The 25,381-nt window shown below is 37.0% G+C and overlaps 2 protein-coding genes across 8 annotated transcripts; one reads left to right on the forward strand and one right to left on the reverse strand.

Annotated features, from left to right (window-relative positions):
• Positions 1 to 1,984: 1,984 nt before the first annotated feature.
• On the reverse strand, positions 1,985 to 14,337 carry LOC147564414 (subtilisin-like protease SBT2.5). Of its 7 annotated transcripts, none has more exons than XM_086645928.1 (13): positions 14,280 to 14,337; positions 8,500 to 8,743; positions 7,914 to 8,028; positions 7,185 to 7,418; positions 6,919 to 7,063; positions 6,426 to 6,820; positions 5,707 to 5,802; positions 5,541 to 5,613; positions 4,609 to 4,894; positions 4,018 to 4,343; positions 3,660 to 3,927; positions 2,835 to 3,116; positions 1,985 to 2,694 (listed from the first exon to the last, which is right to left on the reverse strand). In XM_086645928.1, exons 4-13 carry the CDS (start codon positions 7,349 to 7,351, stop codon positions 2,291 to 2,293), a joined length of 2,442 nt encoding a protein of 813 aa, XP_086502054.1. In that variant the 5' UTR covers positions 7,352 to 7,418; positions 7,914 to 8,028; positions 8,500 to 8,743; positions 14,280 to 14,337; the 3' UTR covers positions 1,985 to 2,290. The 7 variants fall into 7 exon arrangements, with proteins under 7 accessions (XP_086502054.1, XP_086502074.1, XP_086502082.1 ...); XM_086645948.1 differs by lacking the exon at positions 14,280 to 14,337 and adding an exon at positions 8,243 to 8,326 and having other exon boundaries at positions 8,500 to 8,727; XM_086645956.1 differs by lacking the exon at positions 14,280 to 14,337 and adding an exon at positions 8,243 to 8,299 and having other exon boundaries at positions 8,500 to 8,722.
• LOC147564415 (uncharacterized) lies at positions 9,397 to 10,539 on the forward strand. The gene has a single exon (XM_086646001.1). The coding sequence runs from the start codon at positions 9,397 to 9,399 to the stop codon at positions 10,414 to 10,416; it is 1,020 nt and encodes a 339-aa protein (XP_086502127.1). The 3' UTR covers positions 10,417 to 10,539.
• Positions 14,338 to 25,381: the final 11,044 nt, after the last annotated feature.

Consider the following 25,381-nt stretch of genomic DNA (forward strand, 5'->3'; position numbering starts at 1 on the left):
AAGAGAAGAAGAGAAGATAATGAATTGATTCAAAATGAAGTGAGTTTTGGTGGTATTTATAGGAATTGAATGGTTATTAGTGACTTTTGGGGTTAAAAGGCACAACTGTTCGGAACCAGGGACTCTAACTGAATACGTTAGATTTGCTTGAAATCTCGGTCAAAACGCCCACCGTTGGATGGGATTTGATCTGTCCCGAAATGTGCCCACAGATTTGGATGCGCGTGGTATTCGCTCAAACGACCCCTGATCTAACTTGTCCCGTTTGACGTTTCAGACCCTGACTTAACCGTTTTTTCACCCAAACTTCAAACTCGAATTTCTCATTCATCCGGAATCGGATTCGAGTAATTCTTTGCTCTAAATTTAAGAGCTCGACGAGACGAACGCAATGGCGCGTTCATTTTCTGAGTTTGACGAGTCGGGTCGAGCCAAAATTGGCTCCGATTCCAACAAAAACTTGAAATCCCCCTAAAGGCTTGATAGCAAAAAAGTTAATTGTGTATCCTCTTCTTTAAAATGGAGGAATTGGATCGGTTATGCATAATAAGTCGGGTAAATCTTTTTTTTGCATAAACCAGCAGACTCGGGAAGTTTGAACTTGAATTGAGTGAGTTTGTAGTACCTACAACCCTGGACTCCAATGTAGACGATTGCTACCGGAGAAGAAAAAATTGCCCCAGGAGTTAGGATCCAAGCTTTGGGCAAAGAAATAAGGTATTTTGTTGATAGAAGTAAAAGGTAACTCTAAAAATGTTTACTGAGGATATGAACTGCTTAGCTAGATAATATTTCGAACGGAGAATTCTATTGACTTTAAAAGAGTGTGGTCGTGTGGATATAGTACTAAACACATTTTCTATAGCTAATGATCGAGATGAAGACCGATAAACCTAACTTTGGTCTAGGTTAATTAAGTATGGAGAGGACATACCAGAATAAGAGTTAGTTAGTGGTAATTGTCAAGTTGAGTTGATGTTATGTGGGTGTTTTTTTTTTTTTTTTGTTGAAATGTTATGTGGGTGTTTCCAATAATGTTTTTATGCATAAAAGTAATTGTTTAGGAATTTAGCACTATACATGTGGGTCCAAATGGGTATTAACTCCTGTATGTAGTAGAGCTTCCGATTGGGATGGATAAGAGAAGGCGGTAGAAGTTGAATAGTTATGGTGGAACGTTTCAGATATGGTGTCTCAGGTTATGGTGCAGAGTAATTGGATCACCAATTATATAAGATATCTCTGACATATCCGATGATTTAATTGTATATGTGTATACATGTGTACGTTTTCATCACGGCTCTGTATTCTACGTATTCAACTCAACCCGTGAAATTTTTGAATTTAGAGCTAAAATTTATTCAAGTTCTATTTTACATGATTGAGATGAAGATTGTGGCAGTGGGCAGTGGCTGTGTAGGTCGGAAAAGATGAAGACGATAATGATGGTGGTGGTGGCAATAGATGAATGTTTAGGGGCTTCATTTTAAAAGGTCCTTAATTTTTTTTCTTTTTGCAAAAACACTCCTCTCTATCTTCATCTTCTTCACTACCATCGACCACCACCAGCTAAGAAGAAAGAAGGCAGAGAGAAAATTGGTGGATGTTGTTAAGTTTGTAGTAATCCGTTTTCCCAAACCAATTGGTGTGGTACTATCCTCACACGCCCCTTTGTTTGTGGGTTTTTTTAGCCTAACAAATGTCTTTTGTTTTTTTTCTTCTTTTAGATGATGTGGAACATGTGAGGTTTTAAAACCTGTAACGTGTGAGACTAACTCTGACACCATATTAAGTTTGTGATCATCCAACTCAAAATCAATTCGTAATAAGTGGACAAGACTTGGCATTATATTCTTAGTTACTAGAGTACCCATTTTCAATGTGAGACTATTCTCAGAGCGGTGGTGTACCCCGTATTCGTACCGGAGCGTATCCCGTTTCTGGTAACTATGTTCTAGTGTGCAATGACAGGGAAAACAACACGTTTCAACAAAAATAATCTTTCTGTTATAACTTTAACAGAAGAAACCCTACATACAACAATAATGACAATAAAACTGACCTACTCAACATTTTTCCTCAGCCATTGTTTATATCAGCTGGAAACTTACACCAATTCTAGATACAGCCTCAACCAAGACAACTAGATCAATGGGGGCTTCAATATACATAGGGGTAAGTTTGAATCAGATTCCTCCTGATGTAATCTATCTATATATATAATATAATATACCATATCTTATTCTATTGGACTACAAAGAATATAAGACATAATAGAGAAAACGAGCATCTAGTAATAACCCATAGCAACAACCGGAATACGTACCTTGTGACCTCTTGTACCTTTCAACAAGACATGTCCGTAGCTGTAACTTCCGGTCACTGATCTAACGGTAAGAGTCACCGTGAACTTACGTGATGCACCAGGAAGCAGAGTCATTGCCGGAGGATTGGCTTCAATAGCAATCTCTGGTGACATTCTGGTTGTGAGTGTGTATGTTTCTTCCTCGGCTACATTAGTTACAGTTCGAGTAATAGTTCGAGTCCCTGTAAGATGGGAGATGGCAATGGAGGGAGTGTTGAGATCAGCCGGATGGCCATTGTTGGATTTGCAGGTTGAACTTGTAAAGTTTGCAATCTCATGAGGATCGATGCCGGGTGTGGAACATAAGAATTTGACATAGTCATCATAACCTGCAAAATGGAGGTTTTAAGTATTTGGACCACAATATCTGACTGCATCTAGCCACTTCAGCTAAACAGTACGGGAAAGTGTAAACATCAAGTGCTGTGTTATGTCGTCAGATTCTGTAAGGTTGTAGAAAAATACCGACCTGCATCAAAGATGAGTCCAGGATCAAGAGCGGCTCTTGGACTGACATGGCCGCTGCCATAGTCAAATGGGGTAGCAGGTACAAGAGTCACTGTTTCTGATCCAGAAAATTGCTGGGCTTGAATGGGTTTTCCTGCTCGATCCATCTCGGACGATGTTGTCATTAAAGCGGATTTAATGGCAGCGGGGCTCCATCCAGGGTGCTTCTGCTTTACAAGGGCAGCTATTCCTGCAACATGTGGTGCAGCCATGCTTGTTCCAGATATCATAGCAAATCCTTCTCCTAATCAAAATAAGAGTTTATACATCTTCTTTAGTTTAGGATTGCAATCTCTTCATATAGTTGGAATAAGTTTCTAAATCTTCTAAACCGTATTAATTTTGTGGAAGCCCAACTTGAAGCTAATTGGTTATTGGGTAGAGAGTCCCTAGATTATATTCTCGGCCATGAGACTTTCCCCTGTACATGTCGGACTATACTCACATGCCCCTTCATGTCTAGAGTTCTTTGAGCACAACACGTGCCTTTCTACTGTGTTGATTGTTGACATAGAGCTCGCGTGACCTTTGGGCACATTAGGTCCCAGTCTAGCTTTGACACCATATTAAATTTGTAAGTATCCTACACAAAAACAATTATCTATGAATGGAAAGGCCCTAGTTAGTTTACTCTTGGTCATTAGGCTTCCCTTTGTCCATGCGGGATTATCCAGACAAACCAAGCAATTATAACAATGGCAACTCACGCAGTTTCAGACTTTGGTAAGAAATATGACCAAACAATAATACTATCTATATACCACCAGCTATGATAATAAGGTCTTACCCATGTAATTAGGCTCATCCGTTCCATTTGGAGACCATGCAGACCAAATAAGAGAACCGGGAGCTAATATATCTGGTTTTAGAAGATCGGCATCTTGGTAGCTAAAATCTTTTATATTTGGCCCTCTAGCAGAGAACAAAGCCACTTGAGGCGCTGATTTGTGGAGAATAGGCTTCAAACTTTCCCCAATGCTCCCTGTTGCCTCGAACTTCTTCACTCGTCCAGTCCAATCTCTTGATGTAGATCTATTATAATAATCTATGAGATCCTGCAATTAACAACATACATTAATGCTATCCAAAAGAATTCTGAAGTATTTTCTTTGTCCTTATATTTTCTTAGGATCTAATAAATTTACCATTGACTTGCTGACATCGGTGATGACAATCCCAGGAATTCCAACAGGGACAGGATCAAATTTGGTTCCTGGAAAAATATTTTCTACGGCCAGAACAAAACCAACAGCACCAAGGGCCTTGGCAGTTTCTGAAACTTTCTTCACTGAAGCCACACCGACGACAAAGTTAAATGAATACCCACAAAGAAGAATATTTCCCTTCACTAAGTTCTTGTTAAAAACTTCTGGCCTCTGACAATCTGAAGGGCTATATTTCATAACTGAAGAATCCAAAAGTACATCATTGGCTGAAACCAACGTGAATGTTCGATTGAAATGTGTTGCAGCTGTAGATAACCAGAAAAACATCTTTTAGTCACAGAGTTAAAAAAAAAAAGACAGAACTTGATATAGATAGCTCCAATCCTAATTCCTAACGCTCTAATAGTTCGACAGTAACTCACGTAAATGCAACCCGAATTGAAAATACTAAGTAGAAAAATAACTATTTCACAACTTCTCCTGCGACAATCAACTATAGTACTTTTTTTCTCGATATCGCTGCAGAATTTATAAAATTCGAGAAAGATAGTGTAGTTTGTACTAACTTACGTGACAAACCAATCCCAGGTAAGGATTTTGAGTTGCCAAGAAACAAATGATTGTAGTATCTTCGGTCATCAATTGCAGCTGCTACAGATGTTATCCATGGACTGTAAGATACCAAAGTTTTGGGGAAAGGACCTCCATTTCCTCCTGCCTGTGCAACAAAAATTCCTGCTTTCACAGCTGCGAGAAGTGTAGCGTCAAAAGGGTTCAGAAAAGTTGTCCTTGTAGTTGCTGGTGGACTGTTTGGACCAACTGAGAGATTGAGAATGTCGACACCATCATGGACTGCCTGTTCACACAAGTGTTCGGGTTAAAAGTCAGCCCTAGTAATTCAACATCAATAGACCACTATTAATTAAGCCTGCCCACACCGTTATTATTTCATCCAGCCATCTAGGATGGTATTATGCGATGGAAAACAAACTGAACTTCTAGGAATAAGGGAAGATTTGCAGCCAAACTTATTCACCCATGATCCGACACTTTTTTAGGCCAACTTCGGGTCGAGATTTTTGTGGGATCTGTGTGGAGATGACAATGAATTTTTCTTATGAAAAACATCTTCACCAAATATCATCAGTTGACCGCGTTCTAAATTCTCTAATTCCAGCAGCAATTGTGGGATACGCTTCACACATTTATTTGGCAGGAAAAGCTCATCAAATAGCGTTTGATGAGTTAGAGATGATTAAAAACAAGTAATCTCGTGAAGAACCTTGGACACATCCCCAGAATCTGTATGGATAAGAAATCCACAGATTCAGACAAATCCGCTTTTAACCCTTATCGAGTGAATTATAGCATCCAATCCTACGGCCATCAATCATCAAAATCAACTCCTTCAAAAGTTGGGGTGGGTGTGTTTGTGTGTGAATGAGAGAGAGATTCCAAACTTTGAAGTTCTCTTTCTCTTTCAACAGAAAATTGATGCTTACCTGTTCGATAGCAGCTACAACATCAGCTACAAATCCTCCAAACATCCTGTAAAGTGCTTTGTATACAGCAATCCTAATAGGTAGACAGAGTGAGATCATTGTACATTTACAAATAAATGTATTAGAGTGAATCACTGGAAGTGTTCCGAACTAGTCATATACTAACCTAGCACGAGGAGCCATTCCACTTGCTCTCCCGAATTCAACTCCATGCATTCGTAATGGAATTCCGTTATTTCCAGCTGCAATTGCTGCTGTGTGGCTGCTCAATATACACGATGAAACATATAAATATAAGAGGTAAAGGATCTGACACAGAGAAACCATCTGCAAGTACAGAGTATTAATCATCTTCTAGTTATAAAGTTGCCAAACATTTTTCCCAAGACTAAGTGTTATTGGAAAGAGAAACAACTGCAAACTAAGAGTGACCCGAGGACCCATTACTATAAGTCATGATTAATGGTGATGTGCCTTGGAAGTTGGAACTGATAAAGAACGCAACATATAGGCCAGGCGAATATATATATATAGTCACCAAATCATCCGATTTTGAGAAAATAAAATCTGATGTAGCCCTTAGTGGACCTACCCTACCACTACTCTGACAACAACGCACGGTTGAGCCAAGAGGACGATCCTCAACAGAATATCTCACTCCGCATGGTTATATTCTTATCTTTTGAAAAATCCTTGGGTTATTTCATTGTTATCTTATCGTTTGATGCTTTTAGGCACTTCTAGAGTAGGCATATCATCTTGCCGAAACTAACATAACAAGGACTTCTGAAAATGACGGATGTAAACATGTATAGCCAAGGCAGGAACTACAGTTTCAATCCCTCCGAAGAATATTGTAGTGAACTAAATACTTGGGCCACCAACCTTCCATGTCCATCACCATCTAGAGGAGATGCTAAATCCATTGCTGGGTTGAACGCTCCAGCTGCAATTGCAGCTGCTGCAAAATGCTGTGCTCCAATAATCTTTCCATTGCAGAAATTTCTCTTAGTATCTGGATCAACTTCACATTTTCCTCTATAAGAAGGAAGAGGTCCGTATGGTGCACTATTGTGGGCTGAAAAGCTTGGGTGATGCGGATATATTCCTGAATCAACAAACCCAATCACAATGTCTTCTCCAGCCCGGGCAGAGCCACCACCAGTTGGCCAAACTCCCATTGGCAACCCCAAAAATTGAGGCGTGTGAACTGTAAGTTTTTTCACCTTCCAATCTCTCTCCACGGATTTCACACCAGGAGCTCGTTTAAGAGCCTCTGCCTACCAAAGTAATTGAACAAAGATCAGACAAAAAAATCTACAGGTGAAAGAAACAGATAGAGGAAGGTAACAAAAACTGAGCAACTTATAGAACTCACCTGCTCCGGTGAAGTGTGAACAGCAAATCCATTAATAAGATGCTTATAGCTGTAGAGCTTCTTGTACGTCCCACTTTCGAGCATTACGTCTAGAAGCGTATCATGTTTCTTTTCGAGGTGATGGGAGTATGATCTAACCAATTCACTGCAAGAAGGGCCAACATGAATGAGTAAAAACAGTTTTAGTTTTAAAGACATTTTATGTTTTCGCCTCGATATGAAAATCATATATTATTTAAAAGGATGGTAAAACGAATTGCAAATACCTGGTAAGATCAATTTTCTCATCGGAATCAGAAGCTATTGCATCAAATCCTTCTACACCACCGCTGTAACTAACTACAGGTTCCCCTTCCATGGTCACAATGTACACCTCTGCCTTTCCGAAAATCACAAGGCCCCAAAACACCAATATTATACACCCAAACTTCATGTTCGTTGTTTTATGAATCAATGGCAGATACAGTATTCCGAAATATAGGTTCCTTCAGAGCTTTTCACTGTCAATAACGATATACATTAGTATATACCATATCAATTCATGCATCAGATCAACTGTTCTAAGTTCGGAAAAGGTAAAGTTAGCATCTTTACGAAAATAGAGATGAAGCATAAAATGAACTTCTTTGTCATTATGGATAACAAATAAACTTCACCAAAAAGAATGCTCTGGACAAAAAAAAGGATCTAGACAAATCTCATACAGAAATGAACCTCAACTACTAATATAATATCAATTTTTCAAAATCTATACCCAATTATGTGAGAAATTAACAAAACCAAGATCTCAATTAAAAAACCCAAATCTTATCTCCACCACCCACTCATCCTGTCATCCTGACATCCAGGTAGAAGAACAAGAATCCCATACAACCCCAAAAAGAAAATGAACAAATTGAGCTGAATTAAAGAAAACAATAATTAAAGAAAACAATAATTAAAGAAAACAATAATTAAAGAAAGTTTTGATTCACTAAACCAACATGAGTTCTTACCCTGAGAATCACTGAAGAAATATAAGTTAATGTATCTCCATTAAAGAACCTCTCAAATGGATGAAAACCAAGGTTTCATTTACTGTTGAATGAGAGAGAAGAAACTAATATGCTCCTGCCATCAAAGTATAGTATTAGGTTAGATCAAAACTGAACTTTTTTTGGGTAAAGATAGATCATTGTTTTCATAATTTCAAAATGCTTCAACTTTAACAAAAAACATCTAAAATTACAGAAGAAATCAGAACAAAATCAAAGTTCTTTTGTTCTTTTTTCAACCACTATGATCCCAGAAATGAACTAGTAATCTTCTTTGTTCACATTCATACCAGTAAAGAAGCTCAAATCCTATAAAAAGGTTCGATTTTTTGTACTTCAGATCCAAGCTAGGTATAAAAGAGAGAGGGAGAAGACTGAGAAATCAAACACATTAGTCTAGTAGAGAGAGGAAGAAGCTTTAAAAGTGCTTAAAACTGAAGAGTGAATCTACTACTACTACTACTACTACTACATTGGCTTTAGAAAGAGATGAGTTGAAGAAGAATCTGTAAAATTAAGAGTAGAAATTAAAAGCTAGGGTTTATACCGAAGAAGGAGATTTGTGGTTGAAAGCTGATGATGATAATGATGATGAAGAAGAAGGAGACGATCTGAGTAAGTAATGTTTGAAATCGGAAAAAGGCAAAAAAGGAAGAGAATGCCTTACTTCAAAGTTATAACCAGTAATAGCCTATATGTTAGTAGTATTAATGAGAGTATTATTTCGACTCTGCCTTTTTTATTGATTATAGATAGAAACGAAAAAGAGTGGGACAATCAAAATTTTTCTTCTGTTATACATAATGGCTGCCCAATATTAATGGATGATGGCACATGGATACATGGGTTGCAAATAGAGTTAGTTATTGTGGGTGCCTTGATGAGTAATCTCCCTTCCCTCCATGAACGTCCAAGTGGGATGTGATGAGAAGATATCTAACACTTGTGAGATGTGATGAGAAGACATCTAACACTTGTTACATAAGTTTGAACACATGTTCATCAAGTTTGGACACATGTTCATCAAGGATGGAAGATATGGAAAACTAAGTGCCACCTCCACAAAACCACCTCTCCATCTCTCATTTGTTTTTCCTATAAATACCTTCACCACGGTTGTAATGTTGGAGAGATCATCCTCATGTTCATCTTATAGACTTGACCCAATTTCATATTTTGTGAGCTTTGAGATATTATATTAACATTCTAATATAATAATAGTGTTCAACTCTTTATCTCTATGTTTGTGTATTTATATTACAACACTCTTTATCTCCATCTTTGTAACCTTTTAATTATAACACGTTATCAGCACGAGTCTCTAGCCAGCTGAAAGAAGCCGTTACTCTGCTCATTTGCCGAAGTCAACATCGGAGAAACATCGAACAAGCTAAACCGCTACTCCGTCCGGTGAAAGGTATAATATTTTCATTTATATTTCATAATGTCTAACCTTGCTAGACTTGAATTTGCAGCACTAGATATCACAGGTAAGAATTACATGGAATGGGCAGTCGAAGCTAGACTGACTCTAAAATACAAAAATCTCCTGAACACTATTGTTGAAGGGAATAATGCAGAAGAAATGCTACGGGCTCATGCTTTAAGCTTTTTGAGACGTCACATACATGATGACCTGAAGTCAGAGTATTTGTATGTGGAAGATCCATTGGCTTTATGGAATATCTTAAAAGATAGATATGATCACCTGAAGATGGTCATCCTTCCAAAAGCTCGAAATGATTTTATAAATCTTCGACTACAAGATTTTTCTTCCATTTCTGCTTATAATTCCAGCCTTTGTAAAATTGTTTCTAGACTAAAAGTGGGAGGAGATATTATCACTGATGAACAGATGATAGATAAAACTTTGAGTACGTTCCATGCCTCGGATATTGTCCTGCAGTCACAATACCGAGAGCGACGTTTCTCTAAATTCTCCCAATTACTGACTTGTCTTTTGGTCAATGAACAGAATAACCAGTTGTTATTGCATAACCATGAATCTCGACCCACAGGGTCTGCACCTGTGCCTGAAGCACATGCGATATTGTCAAATGATCATGGTAGGAAACAAAATTACAAAGGGAAACGTGGTTCCGGAAGAAACCACCAACGTGGATCCCGCACGAACAAATGGGAGAGAAACAGGCAAACCCCTTACCACCGGAAGTGGGAAAAGGGAGAAAATTCAAAGAATTATGCAGCAAGAAAGCCTGATAAAGTAAAGGGTAAAAATAATACCCCTCCTAAAGCTCGTGAAGAAGTTTGTTACCGTTGTGGTATGGAAGGTCATTGGTCCCGTACCTGTCGTACGGCGAGACATTTGGTTGACCTATACCAAGCATCTCTGAAATCTAAAGTTGCACCAGAGATGAACCACATGGAACTTGATCCACCATTGTGTGTTGGAGATTATCTCCCTGAAGGAGAAAATCAAACTGATGATATGTTTAATATTTAGTGTATTAACTATTATATTTAATGTAAAATAACTTTTGTCTGTTAGATATTAGATATTATATTATATGTGCCTGTAATAGTTTTGTTGATGTAATAAATATAAATAGTTGTGGTTTGAATCTTATATTATATTATGAAAGGTATGGATTCCAGAAGAAACATATCTAAAGGTGATGAAGATAGTTGTCTAGCAGACAGTGGGACTACAAATTCGATACTTCGAAATACAAAATATTTCTCGACCTTAAAATTATGTGAGGCAAATGCGATTACTATCGCTGGCTCATCAAGCATTATAGAAGGCTCCGGAAGAGCTACTATAATATTGCCCCGTGGTACGAAAATAAATATCGAGAATGCTTTGTACTCGACTAGATCCCTGAAGAATCTATTGAGTTTCAAAGACATTCGTCTGAATGGGTACCACGTCGAGACTGGGTCTGAGAATGATAAAGAATATTTATATATCACCTCGAGTATATCATGCCAGAAGCGTGTACTGGAAAGACTTGAAGCTCTTTCTTCTGGGTTATATCTTACAGAGATTAAAACAGTTGAATCATATGTCGTTGTCAACCCGAAGTTGCACGATCCAAATACTTATAAAATTTGGCATGATCGACTAGGACACCCAGGATCTACCATGATGAGTAGAATAATACAAAACTCTCAGGGACACCCTCTTCAGAACCAGAAGTTTCTGATAGATAGGGATTTTACTTGCACTGGTTGCTCACTGGGGAAGTTTATTACTCGCCCATCCCTGACGAAAGTACATATCGAATCTCCCAAATTTTTGGAAAGGATTCAAGGTGATATATGTGGACCTATACACCCGCAGTGTGGACCATTTAAATATTTTATGGTATTAATCGATGCATCATCTAGGTGGTCTCATGTAAATCTGCTCTCGACGCGGAATCAGGCGTTTGCAAAGTTATTAGCTCAGATAATTCGTTTACGAGCTCACTTTCCTGATTATCCGATTAAGTCAATTCGTCTAGATGGAGCAGGAGAATTTACATCAAGTACTTTTGATTCCTATTGTCTCTCAGTTGGAATTAATGTTGAACATCCTGTAGCTCATGTTCATACTCAGAATGGTCTAGCTGAATCATTCATTAAACATATCCAACTAATTGCGAGACCAATGTTGATGGGGACTAAATTACCGGTTACTGCATGGGGACCTGCAGTTCTTCATGCTGCAACCTTGATAAGGTTACGTCCTACTTCGAATAATCAACTCTCACCTTTGCAATATGTTCAAGGCCAGCAGCCAAACATATCTCATTTGCGTATTTTTGGATGTGCTGTATATGTTCCTATTACAGCCCCACAACGCACAAAGTTTGGGCCTCAGCGCCGACTGGGAATATATATTGGTTTTAATACACCATCTATTATTCGATATCTCGAACCCCTGACGGGTGAGACTTTCACTGCACGCTTCGTCGATTGTCACTTTGATGAGACAGTTTTCCCACCATTAGGGGGAGTAAATTTGCCTGAAGCAAATGTTACCAAAAAGGAACTTTCTTGGGTTACACCAAATTTGTCTCATTTTGATCCTCGTACTAATCAATCTGAAGTTGAAGTACAAAGGATAATACATCTACAAGAGATTGCTAATAAAATGCCTGACGCATTTAACGACGCAACGAGAGTGACAAAATCACATATACCTGCTGCAAATGTTCCAGCAAGGATAGATGTCCCCGAAGGACACGATAAAAATATTGCAGCAAATGAATCGTCTAAAACACGTCTGAAGCGTGGACGACCAATCGGTTCTAAAGATATAGTTCCCCGGAAGAGGAAAAACCAAATACAAGCAAGTATTGTTCCAGAAGAGACGAGAAATCAACAAGCTACACCTTTAGCTAGTACGCCCTTAGAAGTGGGTGAAGCCCCAGAAGAGGCCGAAGCTCTTGAAGAGCATGAGTTATCTCCAAATGAAGAGATATCTATAAATTATGCTTGTAATGGTAAAGTGTTGAATCGAGATAACATAATCATCGATGATATATTTGTGCTTTCAGTAGCCACTGATATTATCACTGAAAATGATGATTATGAACCACATTCTATTGAGGAATGTCGGAAAAGGACTGATTGGGTAAAATGGAAAGAAGCAATCCAGACAGAGCTGAATTCACTGTCAAAACGTAACGTTTTTGGACCTGTAGTCCTGACACCCAAAGATGTAAACCCTGTAGGTTTCAAATGGGTATTCGTTAGAAAACGGAATGAGAATAATGAAGTCATTCGCTATAAAGCAAGACTTGTGGCACAAGGTTTCCTACAGAAACCAGGGATCGATTATGAAGAAACATATTCTCCAGTTATGGATGGAATAACCTTCCGATATTTGATCAGTTTAGCAGTTCTAGAAGAACTCGAGATGAATTTAATGGACGTGGTCACTGCGTATCTATATGGAAAATTAGATACTGATATTTATATGAAAGTCCCTGAAGGATTTAAATTGCCTGAAGGCAACCCACGTACCATGTATTCACTAAAGCTTAATCGAGCTTTATATGGATTGTTTTATTCAAAGGACTTATCCGGTGGTTCTCAAGTAAAGGGATACACAGATGCCGGTTATATTTCTGATCCGCACAAAGGGATTTCACAGACAGGCTATGTATTCACAAGTGGAGGTACAGCTTTTTCATGGCGATCTAGTAAACAAAGTATGCCCGCTACCTCATCTAACCATGCAGAAATTATTGCTCTCCATGAAGCAACAAGAGAATGTGTATGGATTAGATCCATTATTGAACACATTAGAAGCTCAAGTGGTCTTGATTCAATCACAAATTCTCCCACAGTCATTCACGAAGATAATTCAGCTTGCATCGCTCAGATCAGAGAAGGATACATCAAAGGCGATAGAACTAAGCACATCTCCCCTAAATTGTTTTACTCACATCACCTCCAGAAGAATAATGAGATTGATATCCAGAAGATACAATCATGTGAGAATGATGCTGACTTGTTCACCAAGTCTCTGCCTACTACAACGTTCAGAAAATTAGTAGAAGGCATCGGAATGAGACGCTTGAATAATCTGGTGATGTAAGACTGCGTCATTCCAAGATATAATATTCATCAGGGGGAGTCTATTATCATGTGCAGGTTCATGTATCGCCATCTACGCTCTGTACTCTTTTTCCTTCGTCCAGTTTTTGTCCCAATGGGTTTTTCTGGCAAGGTTTTAACGAGGCAGTATCCAGCGTCACTCGCAATCTATTATTTGTACTCTTTTTCCTTCATCAGATTTTGTCCCACTGGGTTTTTCTGACAAGGTTTTAATGAGACAATAAATTGTGGCCATCCAAGGGGGAGTGTTATACATAATGGCTGCCCAATATTAATGGATGATGGCACATGGATACATGGGTTGCAAATAGAGTTAGTTATTGTGGGTGCCTTGATGAGTAATCTCCCTTCCCTCCATGAACGTCCAAGTGGGATGTGATGAGAAGATATCTAACACTTGTGAGATGTGATGAGAAGACATCTAACACTTGTTACATAAGTTTGAACACATGTTCATCAAGTTTGGACACATGTTCATCAAGGATGGAAGATATGGAAAACTAAGTGCCACCTCCACAAAACCACCTCTCCATCTCTCATTTGTTTTTCCTATAAATACCTTCACCACGGTTGTAATGTTGGAGAGATCATCCTCATGTTCATCTTATAGACTTGACCCAATTTCATATTTTGTGAGCTTTGAGATATTATATTAACATTCTAATATAATAATAGTGTTCAACTCTTTATCTCTATGTTTGTGTATTTATATTACAACACTCTTTATCTCCATCTTTGTAACCTTTTAATTATAACATCTTCTATTAAATATAAAGGCTAAATCCAAAAAGTGATAGTGATAATGGGAATATTGCCTTCAACAAAAAAAAAAAAAAAATAATGGGAATATTGTAGTCTTTTTTTTTTGAAAGAAAGATGTTGAGTTTAATTTGAGTTATTTCTTTTTTTTTTTTTTTTGGAAATCGACGATCCACGATAGTCATTACAAAAAAACTGTCGAATTCAAATTCTTACAAAGAATTGGCTTATAGCCCATCCAAACTATGGTCTAAACCTCATAACTCAAATTCAATAAACCATAGAAACAACCTCCTCTAAGAATCGAGATCCTGTGACCTCCTAGATTTTAAAGTTTATGTCAACACATTGGACCACTTGGGCAACCAATTGTTGACGAGTTTAATTCCAGTTGAGCAGTGGAGATGTGACTAAAAACTAGTCCATTTACCCTCTAGCAATTAGGGGGCGAGCGGCGATTGATTACTGATTAGTTAGAGTCAGGCCGAAATCAAACCAATCAACGGCGGTTTGGTTAAATCATCGGTCGAAACTGAGCCGATCAAACCGTTAACAAAATTCGTTCGATTCATTTCGGTTTGACTCGACTGAATTTTGTTGATCGGTCCAGCCAAACTCAATACCTAAATAAACACGAGTAAAAAAGTGAAATTAAACAAAAGAATAAAAGTTGAAATTTAGAGTCAATGTTTGAACTAATTTGAATCTCTACATCAAATTATTTATGAGTTTCCCATCCTTATTAGTATTAATTTTTAGTTTATAAGGTTAGTATATATACATATACAATGTATAGTTAGGTCTGTTCGGTTTGTAGCGATGTCAAAAACTCAAGCCAAAGCCCAACCAAATAGGAATCGATTGATCGTGTTTTTAGCTAAGTCGAGCCGAACATGGTGCGATTCAGCTCAAAACCATTTAGTTTGGTTTGGTCAAGTTGGTTAGGTTGGTTTGGTCGATCGTTGCTCACCTTATCACAATTGGTCAAGTTAATGGGTCAAGCGATTTTATCGTGTGTGAAGGCTCTTGCATCCGGTCAAATAAGAAAATATGAATGTGATCCACTTTACAACTTTTAATCTATTTTTAACGAAACAATGCAGTAGCCAAATTTGTTTCAAATATCCGAATAATTTTGTGATAACTGAACAACCGTGTCGCTAATACAAATAGTAGAGGGTATATCTTAATTTTAACCGGGCAGACTGGCAGAATAAAGTATTCTATGGAACACATGATTCTCATCTGCGTCTAAATATAAAAATCTCTCACCTTTCAACTGTAATTTTGAAATTTCTACGAATTTTCAGATGGATCCTAAAACCCCACACTGTTACTATTTATAATTTCAAAATTCATATAGAGAAAAATGATAAAGAAAAAAAAATGTAATACTGTTTTAATGTCGTAAATAATAAAAGATATAATTAGGTTGAAATTGGAGGTCAAGAAAGTTGATGTAAAAGGACATTTGTGCGGTAATGTTTATAATCTTGGTCGGTTTCATACACGTGTATTTCAATCTTTTCCAATTAAAATAATATTAAACTCCCCTAGATTTTCTCACTTTTGTACAAAATCAATGATCTCCAAATAGTACCAGTAGGTGATCCCGTTTATGTTTTCTTGATCAATAATTTATTATTGTTTTTTTCTTTGTTATAATTATAATCTCTCCTTGATGTTACATTTTAGCTCCCATATTTTAATCAGTTCTAATCTTGTTCTTTAAGTAATAGAATTTACTAGAAAGTTTTAGAGAGAAAGAGGAGTTACAACATGCAAATGAACCCTCTCTTACATAATTCAATATGAAAACATGGAATTTGAAGGAAAGTTTAATTTTAAGTTAAAAAAACAAGTTATATTTTGTTTCGTTGAAAAACAACATTTTTACTGTATTTTATTTGGTTGAAAACTGAAATATTTGTATTTCGTTTGGTTAAACCCCCTTTAGCAGTTGCAAACTTCTTGCAAACAGTTGCAAATTACAGAAATACCTAATTATTGAAAACTATACAAAGTTGAGTGATCATTTTTCACAAAAACAAAAATTATAAGAATTCGACTAAATTTTTAAATATAAAACTTTGACCAGAAAATATAATATTTAAATCATCTCTGCTTTAACAAGAAAGAAGGTCAAATAGTCCCCTTTCACTTTGACCGAAAGGAGAGAGTCACACCCTTGTTTGAAGACACATGGACATATACACAAGGAGAAAGGAGGAGGTAATAAAAACAGGTGATTATAACTAGTAAACTACTTTTTCTATTATAACTAAAATTGGAGAGAATTTGACATTCATCCCTACTTTAATAGTACAAAAATTCTATTCATCCCCACTATTTTGAAACATATAATATTTTTTTTTTTGTTGAATTGAAACATATAATATAGACTTCCCAACATATGAAAATGCCTTTTATAAAAAAAATTATATTTCTCCAATCAATCTCCTCTACATTTACTAAACACTAAATGCATAAGATTATTCAAAGTTGAGCAAGAAAACCGGATGACTTTTATTTTAGCACATAGAAATACGTATCTAAGCTGAGAATAGACACATACGAATACTCGAGTACTTATTGAGTTTTGCAATCCCAAATTTTACGACAACACTATTTATACGCTAATATGTAATAATGTTGATTACATGAGTCGTGTGGGGTAGATGGAACCACAAATGTACCTTCCTATTCAAAATAAAGAGCTTTGAGTGCCATTTTTTTAATTATTAATATGTGTATATGATTACTTGATTAAACAAACAATACTAAAGGAGTAAAGTATTGGTAGTCACGAGCATCAGATTACTTTTTTTTTTTTGAGCATCAGATTACTTGCCAACGGTTACTTTCTTCATTAAACAAACAATATTACTCAAATCCCCATAAGTTCTGAAATTGATTGTCGAACAAACAAAACTAAAACCCCCAAATTGAAAAACAAATCCAAAATTGATTGTCGAACAAACAAGATCCCTAATTCCTCCCCCGTGAGCTTTTGCTGCAAATGACACAACAAGTAGTGTTCTTACTTGGGTTATAAAGTTTCTTCATGATGGTCCAAAATCTTTACAAATGTCAAGGTAATAGCTTCACTAATCAACTCAAATTCTTATTTTTGGTTCACTTCTTTTGTTTTCAGACACATTATAGCATCTATTGGTTGGTTCTTCACTATCACTATCCTCCCAAATCTCAGATCTGGGATTTGGGAGGATTGTGGCGAATGAGAAACTCCCCTTCGCAAGAACATTAGAGTGATGAGAGGAAAAAAATAGGAGAGAGAGAGGGATGAAGACAACAAAGGAAGGAAGAAGAGATTTGATGGTGGTGGTTTTTGGTGGTGCTAGGGGAAGAAGAAGAACAAATAAAAAAAGAAAAAAATGAAGTAAAAAAAGAAAAAAAGTGAAGTTAATGGGGTCGCCGGCTCTGTGAAGAAATAGATAAAGGACATGAAAGAAATGTTATTTTAGAATGAAGGGTAAAAAGGTAAAATTTATGTTGACTGTTAAAGTTGACTAACAGAAAAATAAAAAAGGGGGCTAAAATAGAAGCTGGTCATCTTTAGGGGGCCATTTTGGTGAGTTGGTCATCTTTAGGGGGCCAAAATGGAATTAACCCTTGTTATAATTATAATCTTTCCTTGATGTTACTAACAATATTCCTTTACTGCCCTTATCTAATTTAATTATATCGTCTAGTTTGTTTGCATATCACATCATTGGTCGATTTCTGTTTCGTATTCATATTGTCGAAAAATTATTTTTTAGCTCCCATATTTTGATCAGTTCTAATCTTGTTCTTTAAGTAATAGAATTTACTAGAAAAACATGCAAATGAAAACATGGAATTTGACCGAAAGTTTAATTTTAAGTTAAAAAAACAAGTTATATTCTGTTTCATTGAAAAACAACATTTATACTGTATTTTATTTAGTTGAAAACTGAAATATTTGTATTTCGTTTGGTTAAACCCCCTTTAGCAGTTGCAAACTTCTTGCAGCAGTTGCAAATTACAAAAATACCTAAAAATTGAAGACTATACAAAGTTGAGTGATCATTTTTCACAAAAACAAAAATTATAAAAATTCTACTAAATTTTTAAATATAAAACTTTGACCAGAAAATATAATATTTAAAACAATGTCTGCTTTAACAAGAAAGAAGGTCAAATAGTCCCCTTTCACTTTGACGGAAAGGAGAGAGTCACACCCTTGTTTGAGGACACATGGACATATACACAAGGAGAAAGGAGGAGGTAATAAAAACAGGTGATTATAACTAGTAAACTACTTTTTCTATTATAACTAAAATTGGAGAGAAGTTGGCATTCATCCCTACTTTAATAGTACAAAAATTCTATTCATCCCTATTATTTTGAAACATATAATATAAGGACTTCCCAACATATGAAAATGCCTTTTATAAAAAAAAATTATATTTCTCCAATCAATCTCCTCTACATTTACTAAACACTAAATGCATAAGATTATTCAAAGTTGAGCAAGAAAACCGGATGACTTTTATTTTAGCACATTGAAATACGTATCTAAGCTGAGAATAGACACATACGAATACTCGAGTACTTATTGAGTTTTGCAATCCCAAATTTTACGACAACACTATTTATACGCTAATATGTAATAATGTTGATTACACGAGTCGTGTGGGGTAGATGGAACCACAAATGTACCTTCCTATCAAAATAAAGAGCTTTGAGTGCCATTTTTTTTTAATTATTAATATGTGTATATGATTACTTGATTAAACAAACAATACTAAAGGAGTAAAGTATTGGTAGTCACGAGCATCAGATTACTTTTTTTTTTTTGAGCATCAGATTACTTGCCAACGGTTACTTTCTTCATTACCATCTAATTGGTGGACCCTCCAACCTGTATTTACCTCTGTCTTGAAGTTTACACATCTCATCTGATTCTCTATGTGGTTCAATTCACTCCATATTTCTCCAGTGTTTTTTTTTCTCTTGCTTGTTGAGTTTTTTGATTTGTCCGAATCTCCAATATTTGATTCGTTTAAATCTGAATCATCTGATCCAAATGCATTTACAATCAATTAAAACTGACCATGTAAATTAGCCAAATAAAAATAAATCTTTTGAAATCTAATTCAAGTCAATATCGACCAGAGTCAGATGTCATATCCTATTTAAAAACAAACACTATCTTAGTGTTTTTACTTTAACGGGAATATAAAAATATTTAGCTTCCTTTATGACTCCCTATTTTTCATAAATTCAAAATGACACCTTTTTTTAGTGTAAAAGTCGTAAGTACCCTTCCTATATATTTTTTCAAAATAAAGTTAATTATAACACATGAAATTCCACCTTACTTCCACCTCACATCTCTCTCCACCTCACATCTCTCCACCTCAACTCTCTTTCTCTCTCTCCAACTCACCTCTCTCCCCAACTCACCCTTGTCTTCTCCGGCGAGGTCGTCGGAGAAGGCAAGTGTGAGTTGGAGAGAGAGAGAGAGAAGTGAGTTGGAGAGAGAGAAGTGAAGAGAGAGGTGAGGTGGAGAGAGAGAGGTGAGTTGAATAGAGAGGTGAGGTGGAGAGAGAGAGGTGAGTTGGAGAGAGACAGAGGTGAGTTGGGGAGAGGGAATTGAGTTGAAGAGAGAGGTGAGTTGGAGAGAGAGAGCGGTGAGTTGGAGAGAGAGAGAGATGAGTTGAAGAGAGAGGTGAAGTGGAGAGAGAGAGGTGAGGTGGAGAGAGAGGGGTGAGTTGGAGAGAGAGGTGAGTTGGATTGAGAGGTGAGGTGGAGAGAGAGAAGGTGGAATTTCACGTGTTATAATTAATTTTATTTTGAAAAAATATATATAGGAAGGGTACTTATGTCATTTACACTAAAAAAATTGGGTTATATTTGAAATTATGAAAAATAGGGGGTCATAAAGAAAGTTGGTAACAAAGTAGGGGGCTAAATAGGAATTAACTATAATAATAATTATAGGAATGTGGAGATTCAACTTTTAATTCCTTAACAAAGACACCACACTTCAACCACCCACCTAATATGCGATTGTTTACTTAGAACAAATCCTCCCAAGAATGCATTACGCCTATGAGAGATAGGTCGAGAGATATCATGCTAATAAGATATGTTACACGATTTGGACATGTTTGGCCTGTTTGGCTACTAAGAAAATTGTATACTTCAATGATTCCAATTCTCAGTCTATTAGAACATGTGACCTTATTTATATGCAATGTTTAGACACCTTTTTCCAAGAGTTATGCGGACTTTGGAGTGATAGTTAATGTTGTCTTAGCAAAACACCTGCTAAAAGAAATACCTATCCGCAAGTTAATCACTAAATTCAAAAAGTAAACTAATAAATAAAACCACTTACAAATAGTCCATTGGACCTGAAAATCTACATGTGAGAGGAAAAATCTCAACCCCATACCATGAAAATCTATGCCAAGGCCCCCGGGGGAGTGTTTTGGGTCGATCCTAGCTAGATCGGTTATGGAAAGAGCATGTGATCGGTGAGTAACTGTGTGTTCATAAGTGGAGGGAAAATCACACCTCTAAACCTACTTTTTCAATGAAAGTGACCATGGTTCAACCCGTACGAAGAATATGGAGCTTACTGCTTACACCCACACGGCAGTGAATCCGTAATATAAATGATTATTGTACTTCGACGTGTTGGATGGTTTTTGAGCTCTCTCATCCTAAAACTTTAAAACATGAGATTCTCCCTCATACTTATAAACCGACCGTCTGTCGAGATGCCTTTCCACAACTTCTTAGCTCCATAATCTCCTCTTTAGATATTGGCTTTAACCTGCATAGACTATTGGCCCAAGACTTATTTTATCTTAGCTCTAATGCTACTATAGGGTGGTAGTGAATCTGTTCATTTCAGAACCTAATTCAAAGAGATGAGACTTTTTTTTTTTCACTATAGCAAACCACTTGTCTCCTCCACAATTAATATAGGATCATCTCAACCATTGGATTACACCCAACAAAGTGTAACCATTATGACCCCACATATTTTATAAGTATATCAAAATCACATGCTCTAGAATTTGTGATTGGTTAACATGAAAGAGAGGAGCACGTGGTGGGTGTATATATGTTATCGGCCCTAATGTCATTGGGGGCAAGAGAACAAAAATTTCCCTCTCATAGCCCATGCACTTGACCTAATTCTCATTTATGATCATTAATAACATGGGCTCACAGGTCTCCCACCTCCCTTGCCTTTCCCTTTTTGTCCTCCAATTTAGGGACTCACTACCCTTTTGATGTGAACTAAATCTAATGGGAGCTCATGTGACCATTTATAAATTTAAATATCCAATTGCATTAACATTCATGGGATTCCCCAATCTAAGGGGTTTTGTTTTTAATGAACATCTAAGGGGGTTGTTAGTGTCTGATTTTGAGATTTGGATTCCATTACTTTTTAATTTTTTATATTTTAGACCTAAACCAACAATTCCATCATTCTGTCCACCACTATCTGGTTCAGTTGATGGACACATACTCGGTAACACTTCGGAAGTCTCGATCACCCGGAAGTACAAATCCAGGATTGAATTTAGATTTAAATAAAGTTGTTGTTTGGGCTTTGAATCCCTTACATGGTCTTTAAGGGTTTAATTTCAGTCCTTGTCGTACTTATCACATCTTGATAATGTATCAATGCCTTGTAATGATTATTGTAGTCTATATCTAAAAATAAAAACCAATTACATCATTTTCAAGTGAAATTAGGTTTACACCCACCAAACATGCAACCCATCCTTTATCTTTCTATTTCTCTTATTGTTTTCGTTTTTCTTTTATTTTTAAGCAAGTAGGTGCAACCCTTATGTTTCATTCTTTAAAAGTTGGGTTATTTCCCAAATGACCCCCAACTTTGTGACCAGCTTCCTGCCTGGCCCCCTAGATTAAAAAAAATACTCATATGGCCCCCTTTTTCAGTTATCTTTAACTTTCCGTTACTCTCTCTCCTCCATCTCTTTTTCTCTTTCTGCCACATCATCTGTTACACCACCTCGTCATCTTCTCCAGTGAAGGTCGCCGGCCGGCGACCAACAATCATAAAAATTTTCCGACCGACGACCTTCAATCATAAAAAAAAACTTTTTTTTCTCTCTCTCTAAATTTTTAATAAAAAAAAAACAAATCTGTCCACTCTCTAAAAACTCCGGCGAAGGGAAAGCCCTTCGCCGGAGAATCTGTTCACGAACAGATCGGTTCGTGAAGAAGGTTTATTCAACGAACAGACCCAACTCCGGCGAAGGGCTTTCCCTTTGCCGGAGTTTTTAGAGAGAGAAGATAGATTTTTTTTAAAAATAAATAAAATAATTTAGAGAGAGAGAGGAGAGAGAAAAAAAGTTTTTTTTAATGATTGAAGGTCGCCGGCCGGCGACCTTCACCGGAGAAGATGATGAGGTGGCGTAACAGATGATGTGGCAGAGATAGAAAAAGAGATGGAGGAGAGAGAGTAACGGAAAGTTAAAGATAACTGAAAAAGGGGGCTATATGGGTATTTTTGCTAATCTAGGGGGCCAGGCAGGAAGCTGGTCACAAAGTTGGGGGCCATTTGGGAAATAACCCTTAAAAGTTGCCGCAATTTCTACCAATCATAGCGGAGCTTTCTGATAGACCCAAAATTAGGTCTATTCCCGCAAGTATACGGGGTCAAGTTATAGTATTTCTAATAAGTCGGGTATCGTCCCAAGAGACAAGCTATTTGATCTAATCTCGAATTAAACCCCCCTTTCAAACTTTTTAGATTTGATTTTGAAACTACTTAAAGAGAGAAAACAATACTAATAAACTAATAAGGATGAAATCAAGGAAGAAGAAGGATCTAGGGTTTTCGATTTCACCACATAAATGGACTACTTAAGACAAGCATTCAATCAACAAATCACTATTTGTTTATAACTCAAAACCTAGCTTAATGAACTAATTAGGTTTCGGATAATATTCTTTAATAGCACAATTCAAAATCAAGAATGTATGATTGACTACCATATAAAACTAATTTCCTACACTATCATTCAAGATCTAAAAGGCATATCTCATCTAATAAATCAATAAAAGCATGAAATATCTAATTATAATACATGAATGATAACAAGGTTATAGAATCAACATGAAATGACAATCAATAGGCATTGAAGCTCAAAATAAGGATTCATTGATTTAATACATATCTCAAAATAAGCCCAAATATGGGTTTCCTCTACACCCTAGATACAAAATTTAGCTACTCATGGAATCTAAAACAATATTCATTGAATTCATAAAATAAATGAAATTACAAAAGATTAATGGAAAGAAATCACCAAGAATGTTCTCAATCCATATTCCCATGTATCTCCATTTTGATGTCCAATTTAAGCTCCAAGTATATCAAGAATATTGCCCAAAACTCCAAATAATAGCTTATTACAAGATAAAAGAAGAGAAATTTAGAAGAGAGATGGAAGAAGAAGAGATTTTAGAGAAGAAGGTATGGAGAAATTAGAAGGTTAGAAGAAGAAATTAGAAGGAGAAAGTAGATCTAGAGAAAAGATGAAGGTGGTAGAGAAAAGAATGGTGGCTAGGGTTTTTAGTTGAGAAGAGGTAGAGAGAAAATGAGGCTAAGAGAGGAAAAGAAAGTTAGGGTTTTACAACTACAAGAAGGAGGAAAGAGGGGCCAAGAAAAAGAGAGACTTGGTTTGGTTCTCTAAATGTGTTTATATAGAGTTAGGGTTTAGTTGGGGTTAAATGGTAGAAAGGAATAAAGGGAAGGGTTATATTTGGAAAATGGGTTAAAACCCTAAACACACAAGTGTAGTGGCGGCTAGGGTTTGGGTAAAGTGAGGGACACATGTCGCATGAGAAAGGAGTGGGGAATCTGGCCGTTGGGGTCTTGAATACGCCGCTAAGCTGTTTCGCGGCTTAGTGTAGTGAGGTGCGGCAGCTATCAGAGACCGTCGGATGAAGAAGCCCGTGAATCTGGACGGCTAGAAATCGGCTACGTGTCAGGAGTACTTAAGCTAAACAGCTTCGGTTTACAAGGGATTGGAACAAGAACGAAAAATCATCCGAAGCCGTTAGATCTTGAAAACGCGGAGGTTCACGGTCAAGATTAAAACGTTGGCTCGGGGCTACCGGATTAAAATGGAACGCGCTACACTGGATCCTGCTCGATGGGGAGTTTCGCTGCTTAGCGGAAACACGGGAATCGCGTATTCCGGCTTCCGCTTGTCGACACGTGTCTCGCCTGGTCCCGCATGCCCGAACTTGCACCGGATGTGTCCCACCTAGTCAACAGACTTTGACCCATCTTTGACTTTGCATATTTCTCTCATCCGAACTCCGATTTGACTTCCGTTTTCTCCTACGGACTCGTCTCGACCTCTACTTTTCAACCATGCACTGACTTTGGCCAAATTACCAAAATGTCCTTGACTCCAAATGACCAAAATACCCTTCATGCACCTTTTCCTCGTTTTTAACCGTTTTTCACACCTAACTCTCCAAAAGACACCTAATCAAGAAAACCAACCATTTTATTACAATAAAGACTCGAAACAGACTAACTCGGCTAATTTAAACGACTCTGATGGGACATTTTCATGACCCATCAAACATCCCCAAACTTAGATTTTGCTAGTCCTCGAGCAAAACAAAATAAAAGAAAAACCTAACTCACTTTCGGAGGGATCCCGGTTGCATTTAGCATATGCAACAAGCCGTTAAACCCCTAGGTTGCCCTAGTGGACGAGTTTTGTCTCGTGAGGGTTTCCAGAGAATATACCCACAAAATTCAAAAACATTTCAAAAATACAAAAGGGTCCAAAAGCACTCAAAGTCAACTAAGACAGACCAAAAATGTTTATCTCCTAGAAAATTTTAGCCAGCTAATAGGAATCAGTCAAAGTTAACAACACTATACAGACGCTAAAGATCTCTTCACTAATAATCTAGACTCAAAGTGTACGTGACTAGCCACAATGAGAATCACTTCAGTTCCAAGCAGACAGACCCTTGATCCCTATCTTAATACATTTCGCCTCGACTTTGGCCTCACAGACATACGCTCT

The sequence above is a fragment of the Eschscholzia californica genome, unplaced genomic scaffold, assembly GCF_041429995.1.
Source record: "Eschscholzia californica isolate CP2 unplaced genomic scaffold, dmEscCali1.0.p SCAF_1, whole genome shotgun sequence".
Classification (NCBI taxonomy): domain Eukaryota; kingdom Viridiplantae; phylum Streptophyta; class Magnoliopsida; order Ranunculales; family Papaveraceae; genus Eschscholzia; species Eschscholzia californica.